We start from the raw sequence: 7,816 nt of genomic DNA, 5'->3' as shown, positions 1-7,816 counted from the left end.
TAATGCCAAAAAGATTTTTCACAACTCCCTCTCTTTATTTTAAAATAAGATGTGTCATTATGAACCAATTTTAAAATCCTGAAAATTAAAGATAGTATCTTTAAATATCTATTGTATTTAATATGGCTAATACAAATAATACTAAAATTAAAATATTTAAGTTTTCATGAGGGATTCTTACAAAACTATTGAAAGTTCCTAATAAACATAGTACAAGTTCCATCTGCCAATTTTTTTTCTAAAATACTCTTATTTTAATTATTTTTTAAAAGTGCAGAGTGATATGTCCAGCAAATCATACTTTTTAGAAGTTTGTATTTTAGAATATTTTCCATTAAAATTTAAGATTTTTTTAACTTATTACACATAGTATATTCTAGTATAACAAGATAACTTTTTCTTTGTCTACAGAAACTATTCCCATGAATCAAAATATTTTCTCTTTTAAAAAAAACTATCACTTTTTTAAAAAGATTGATTTTTCAATTAATAGCCTAGCCTGAAACATAATACATCAATCACTTTTAACTTTTAATAAATACTTCTCTTTATTTTTAACAGTGAGAGAAATAATACTCTTGCTATATCAAAATAATGAGTTGCTGGAACCTTCATGGCTAGAAGCTATATTCTTCCTAAAGTATATAGGAATGATAAATCATTCTGTACTTCAAACCATGAAGTCACAGGCATGTAAAGCTGACTGGGACTTCGAAGATTATTCAAGCCAACACTCTTGGCTATTTTTTGTTTTTTTTTAATAAATGGGAAAACTGAGGCACCAACACATTAAGTAACAGTTAGGTAGTTTAAAGGTAGGCAGGACCACAACCCTGATCCCAGACCAGGGTTATTTCCACTACACCGACTATTTAAATATGTCAAATAAATACTATTGGAGGTAATGGAAAATAATTTATCATATAAATCTATTTAAATAAGAGCTTCTTAACTAGTTTTGATATGAAAGAAAGGTTTCTTAGTGTTTTTGGAAATCCGTTTATCAGTAAAATTTTATTGGAACTTAAAATTTCTCTGATGGCTAAAAAACAAAAATAAAATCCTATTTATGAACTCCCATAATAACATGTAAAAGAAGGCAAGATTGGGCAAAGGCTCCACAATGAGATGAAATAAACCATGGTATAGACAACCCATGCTATATAACTATCCATATTCTAGCAGTCACTGTTACATGCCATGCCATTACTCATAATAATAATGATGTGGAGAAATAAGATTCCTTAGGTCCAAAATTTTCTGATTTAACCATTACAGCAATTCTTCATCTGTGCTGACTTTTTTGCACCTGTCCCAGTCAAATTGGTAATTGATTTGGTGTCGTCGTCATCAGCTCTTTTTCTCACTTCCCTTAAAAATAAAATAAAATCACAGAAATCCTAAGTTAAAAGAATTCACTTTTATTTACATAGCAGTATAAATAAATAACAATGAAAAGCTATTATCCACAGCTAAGGAAAGTTTATCTATAATTTTGAATTTCTTTTACATTTTTTCATAAGCACTGCGTAACTTGTAGACTTTATGACATACTATCTTAACATTCACCTTCCAAAATCTCTAAGCGAAATAGTCGGGCTGAGAATTATCTAGCACAGACTCACTCTGTGTCAGATTATTCTGGCCCACTTGTCCAATACAAGTGTCACAGATACTGGGGCTCCTTAAGAGTCTACCCATTACAGCGAATCTTTAATAAACTTTGCTTTATTTTGGCTGAAAAAAAAAGAGAAATAGTCCTTATATGTCAATCATATATACACAGATGAATATGTGCATATGTATATATACACACTTATATGTACATACATGAAATGTGTATATATGCACATGATTTACTTCATATAAATGTGATATAAGATAAATACATTTACATTTTTTTTTTTATTTTTGGAGGGCAGTTGGGGTTAAGTGACTTGCCCAAAGTCACATGGCTAGTTTTTGTGCTAAGTGTCTGAGGCCAGATTTGAACTCAGGTCCTCCTGACTCCAGGGCTGGTGCTCTACTCACTGAGCCACCTAACAGCCCCTACTTTTACATATTTTAAAATTGTTTTACATAAAGAGAACTATAATAATACAAAATGGGTTTGAATTTTTTCTTTATGTGCATGCACATGTAAAAAATATAAAGGTATGTATCCATATGGCTCATATACACACATAAGTGTATACATAGATAGATAGATAGATAGATAGATAGATAGATAGATAGATAGATAGATAGATAGATAGATAGACACTGATAATATATCTCTATGTAGATGCAGACTCATATGTAAAGAATAAAATTTGTTTTGTGAAAGATATCCATGTGTACATAAGTTTATGTATGTACAATATAAAGAAAAGAATTTGAAAGTTGTTCTTCTATATGTGTTTATTTGCACATGTACAATGTCGACCTGGTACCAGTACAAAAAGGCATCTCTCCACATGGAGAGACTAAGAAGCCTTCTTCCAATAGGCCTGTGATGATGTGTAAGGCAAATGTCTTGGAGAGATTGGGAAGCATGGGAAACATTCTGTAACTGGTTCTGAATTCTTTTAACCCTTTGCTGAAACAGGTGGTTCTTTGATTGGTTTTAGTCATTCTAAGTGGTTAGTTGGCATCAGCCACATCCTCTCTTGCCTGATTTGCTCTTGGGGGAATCTCATTGATTCTTTTGCTTATTATGTCCAGTGAGAGATCATAGTGTAAGAGGAAAAAAAAGTCTAGGGGCCCTTCTTCCCCTGAGGTCAGATGGCTATGAAAGGGCCTTAGGCTTTGGCCTGTGAATTTGTTCTTTTCCATTCTAGATGAAGGGAGTGAAGTCTCCGAGACAATGTGAGTACAAAAGCTTCAGAGGGTGCCTCAGCATACAAGCATTCGCATTGGTTCACAACACCTACCAGTACTGTGCAGCATTAATGCCCTGAGGAGCAAAGAGTGACCAATGGGACAACCGGCCAGAGGAAGGTGAGAGGAAGAATCATCCTGCAGTCATGCTACCCTGGTGTTTGAAATTGGTGGGTCTCGTGACATGTAGAAACTGAGCTAAACTTTGAGCCAATTCTCTCCCATGAAGAGCAAGATGATACAAAGGAGAACATGACCCTAAAGGTGTTAGGGAGGGAAACATCTGTCATTTGCTCTCACTATATATTAAAGTAAATACCCCTTTGTAAAAACTACCAGATATTAGAGGTGAAATTGAAGGGGGCTAAACAACGGGGGAGGGGAAAGGAGGATAGCTAGCTAGTGAGGCCTTGAGCTGATGGTGGTAGAAAAAAGAGACATCCCAACTACTCAGTGTACCCTAGAAAGCTGAGGGGGAGATATAGCCTGCCTGGCTCTGAGGAAGGAAAGCCAAAACACCTATACTACATGTGTATACATATGTACATTATGTCAATACCCACAAGTGTGTATATATGTGCATATATGTGTGTGCATTTATACACATATGTGTATACACATGTACATTAATACCCAAAATATATACATGTGTGTACACATATACATATATACATACACATGCACATATACATGCATTGTGCACTTACTTGTGTTTTATGTATATATTAAATATATTTTCCCACAATTCCAGATTGTTATGAAAAGTTTAGCTGTTTATAGCCAATTAATAGTTATACAGGATTAGCCCTAACCACAGATGCATTGATTAACGATAGTAATGGAGGTAGAAAAAAATATAGGTAAGTTAAATTCATAGATAATCCACAAATCTCTCTTTAGTTACTGGCTTCAGTGTGTTCCTTTTATTAGAATTATTGACAAGCAAAAGAATTCATATGCATCTTTGGGGCTAAGTATGAAGAATTAGCCAACAAAAGAATGGCCAATAAGAAGGAAAAATACAATGAGGGGGGCTTGTATATAATACCCAAGCAAAAGAATCACAGAATTATACAATACTTAAGCAAAAAAGACCTTAAAAGATAATCTAATCTGATGTCTTGATTTTATAAATAAGGAAAATAAAGCACAAAGAAAGGAAATGACTTCTTATAGGTCACATAGATAGTGAAGGTAATAACTGAAGAAATATTGTAGCTTTCTGCTATTCCTAATCCCCTTTGGCATTCATCTTATTTACTCTTTTCAATATTCCTCAAATTTGTTAAATTTGCTCTGTGTCCCCTTTTTCTAAAAATAAGTTCATATTTCAATAATTTATTTAGAATTTATAGAAGGAGGAGTCTCAGAAGATGGTGGAGTGGGTCAGAAAATTCTAAGCTCTCCAGATTTCCCCTACAAACAAGATAAAATAGCACCTCAGAGCAAACAGTAACAGTGGTCCTCCTGGGACAAGATTGAAAGAAAAATTCCAGGACTGAGGTTTGGTCCCAGTGAAGAGTAAACACCTCCAGGCTAATTCCCTTGAAACAGCAAATGGCAAGCCCTAGGGCTAGCTGTGTTGGGAGACAGCCATAGTCACAAGAACTTTCACTTCCCAGTGTCCATCAGACTGGTGTCATTTGTCTGAAACAGAGAAAATTAAGGGAGCCTCTGCTGACAAGGGACACCAGGCTGCCCAGACAGGGCCCAGGGCAAGAAGGAACCAGCATAGTCTCAGTGAGTACAAAAGCAATGGGGTGGGGAAACTGCTGGTTGTAGGTACCTACAGGAGGGCAGAGTTCTTGGTTTTGGTTTCAGGCCAGAGAGGAGAAGTGAAGGAAGATCTGAGACCAGAGGTACCATCCCCTATAACCCAGAACTAGAGGTAATTACAAAAAATAAGCTGCTACAAGTAAAAAAAAATGAGCAGGCAAAGGAGAAAGAATCCAGCAATAGAAAGCTACTATGGGAATAGAGAAGACCAGGGTGTCTTCAGAAAAAAGACATTGAAGCATAAAAAGCCTCTCTTACCACAAAGAATAATGTCAAATGGTAACTTGCCCAAAAAGAATTCATAGCACAGCTTTAAAAAGACCTTAAAATGAAATGAGAGAAGTTAAGGGGAAAAAAATTTTTTTAATAAAAACAATCCCAGAAAAAATTAATTTTTTTAATAAAAACAATCTGAGAAAAACAAGAATATTATGAAAAGAAAGTCAACCAACTAGAAAAGGACATCCAGAGTCTTGAGGAAGAAAATGACTCCTTGAACATGAGATTTGGGCAAGGGGAGGCCAGCAAAGTTATAAGAGACCAAGAAATAATAAAACAAAACACCAAGAATGAAAAAATGGAAGAAAATGTAAAACATCTCGAAAAAAACAACTGATTTGGAGAACTTATCAAGAAGAGAAAACATAAGAATAATCATATTACCTGAAAGCTATGATCAAAAAAAGAATCTGAGTATGATAATATAAGAAATAATTAAAGAAATTTGTCCTGAATGCTTAGAACAAGAAGGGGAAAAGGGGTGGCTAGGTGGTGCAGTGAATAGAGCAGCGGCCCTGGAGTCACAAGGACCTGAGTTCAAATCCGGCCTCAGACACTTAACAAAAAAACTAGTCATGTGACCTTAGGCAAGTCACTAAACCCCAATTGCCCTAAAAAAAAAAAAGAACAAGAAGGGAAAGTAAAAATAGAAAAATTTACTGATTACCACCTGAAAAATATTCTACGAGGAAACCTATATGAAAATCATAGTCAAATTCCAAAACCCCCAACTCAAGGATAAAATATTATGAGCAACAAGAAAAAAGTCATTTAAATATGGTGGCAAAACGATTAGAATTATGCAAGACCTAGCAGGGGTGATACTAAAAACCACAGGTCTTGGAGCACTATATTACTGAAGAGCAAAAGAACTGGGGTTGTGGCCCAAAATATCACAACCCTCAAAGCTGAGCATAATCCTGAATGAAAAAAAAATGGACATTTAAAGAGTTGTCAGACTTTCAGGATTTTGTTAAAAAAAAAAACTTGAACTTAATAAAAGATTTGACATATAAGATCCAAGAAGAATATAAGCTACATATCAAAGACTAATTACAAGGTACTCAATAAGGACAGAGTGTTTACCTTTTATAAGACTAAATGTAAAATATATATCTAAGATTGTAATTAGAAATTAGGTATTTTGTAAGAAAAATTGGGATAGAACTAAGTACAATATGATTTTAAAAAGTAAAACCATCTAGGAAATAAAGATTGGGGTAGAGTTGAGTAAGATGCAATACTAAAAAGTAAATTTTCTCAGAAAAGGTAAAAAGAGTGATTATTTTATACAAATGAGGTTCAACAGGAAGACCTGACCCAGGAATTAGATGGGGGAGGAGATCTGGTAGTTCTGGAACAGGGACAGATTTAAGAAGGAACAATACAGACAGACATATATATGTGTATATGTATGTGTGTGTGTGTGTGTGTGTGTGTATATATATGTATATATGTATATATACACGATAGAAAGAAGGGTATATATGTATATACATATATACAAAAGAGAAAGAATGTGAATATATTATATATATATATATATATGTGTGTGTGTGACAGAAAAAGGGTATAAAGGTCTTTCAAGTTCAGAAAAAAGTCTAAGGAAATATGGAGAGGGGAAAGAATAAGGGAGGGATTTTTAGAGGGGAGGATAAGAGAATGGGATGGAGGGGTAACAGAAGGGTATTCAGATTGATGGGAATGGGAGGATAAGGGAGGGATTCTTAAAGGGGGTAGGTTAAGTAATAAGAGGAAAAGGTCATGGGTCGAAGTAAAGTAGAGGACTCAGGAGGGATAGGAAATAAAGAGGTATATACAAATATAAAATAAAGATCGGCAGTAGAGCAGTAGAATTTATTAGGTTAAAAAAAGGCAGGGAAAATCATGACCTCAGACAAAGTTAAAGCTAAAATAGATTTAATCATAAGAGAAAAATAGGGAAACTATATCAGCCATAATAATCAATACTTTTTAGACTATTTAAAATAACTAAACAGAATGAGGTTGGAATATTTGCTGGAGTGCAGGAAATGACGAGTTGGTAGACTTAGAAAAACATGGAAAGACTCGGACTTAGGAAGAAAGAGGTTATCCAACCTCAGAGAGACAGAGGACAAATAAATATAGTAGCATCTTACATAGATGCATATGAACATATAGGTCTGTATATGACTATAATTATTGATCTAAGTATATGTATGTGTATGTAAGTGTACACATGTATGTGTATGTAAATATATGTTTGCATGTATATGCATACATACACATGTATATAGATGCATACATATACACACACAAATATATTTTCACTTAGTTGTACCTTTTTGGGAAAGGGAGAAGACAGGGGGAAGGAACAAAATTAAAAATACACAGTAGAGAACAAAAGAAAACTTACAAGGAAGCAAAGAAAAGATGGATAGCTCTGAACATAATACACAGTATTTATTATATAGGTTTTCTTAGAATGGAAATTTCAAGCTGTATATTTTGAATCCTCTCACATTCTGCTGTGCACATAGCATTTCTATTTTTTAATTTTGTATTTGTTTTAATATTTAAGTTCACAATGTGTTTTTCTTTCTTATTGTGCTAATGACTTTCCACAGCCCTCCCTCACTCAAATCAAAGTCAATTGCAAGTCATGGTATCATTTCCCTGATGCCATGGTCCTCTTTGAAAAGGAAGGACAAACACAGCCTGTGAGTAGGCTGAGCTGTCTGAATGGGGACCCAGCTTGCTGAGTAACTCAGCTCATCCTCTTTCTTCCTCTCCCTTTCATTCTCTTTCTCCTCTACAAAGGAAGGTAAATTTGATGGCCAGAAGCTGCCACTTCACTTGGGGTTTACTGGTTAAATTCCTTCCTTCCTTCCTTCCTTCCTTCCTTCCTTCCTTCCTTCCT

General features: G+C 34.5%; 1 protein-coding gene across 1 annotated transcript in view; it reads right to left on the bottom strand.

Moving 5' to 3' along the window:
• Positions 1-575: 575 nt before the first annotated feature.
• Positions 576-7,816, bottom strand: part of RASEF (RAS and EF-hand domain containing) — a 127,201-nt gene continuing 119,960 nt past the window's right edge. The window contains exon 17 of the mRNA XM_069064455.1: positions 576-1,371. Coding sequence (XP_068920556.1) covers positions 1,266-1,371 — 106 coding nt within the window. The 3' untranslated portion in view covers positions 576-1,265. The remainder of the gene's footprint in view (positions 1,372-7,816) is intronic.

This window comes from Petaurus breviceps, unplaced genomic scaffold (assembly GCF_028583685.1).
Source record: "Petaurus breviceps papuanus isolate PSGF00001 unplaced genomic scaffold, PetGlider_PUasm1.0 138, whole genome shotgun sequence".
Taxonomy (NCBI): Eukaryota; Metazoa; Chordata; class Mammalia; order Diprotodontia; family Petauridae; genus Petaurus; species Petaurus breviceps.
The sequence above is the reverse complement of the archived record's forward strand: the minus strand, read 5'-3'. Positions and strand labels throughout refer to the sequence as shown.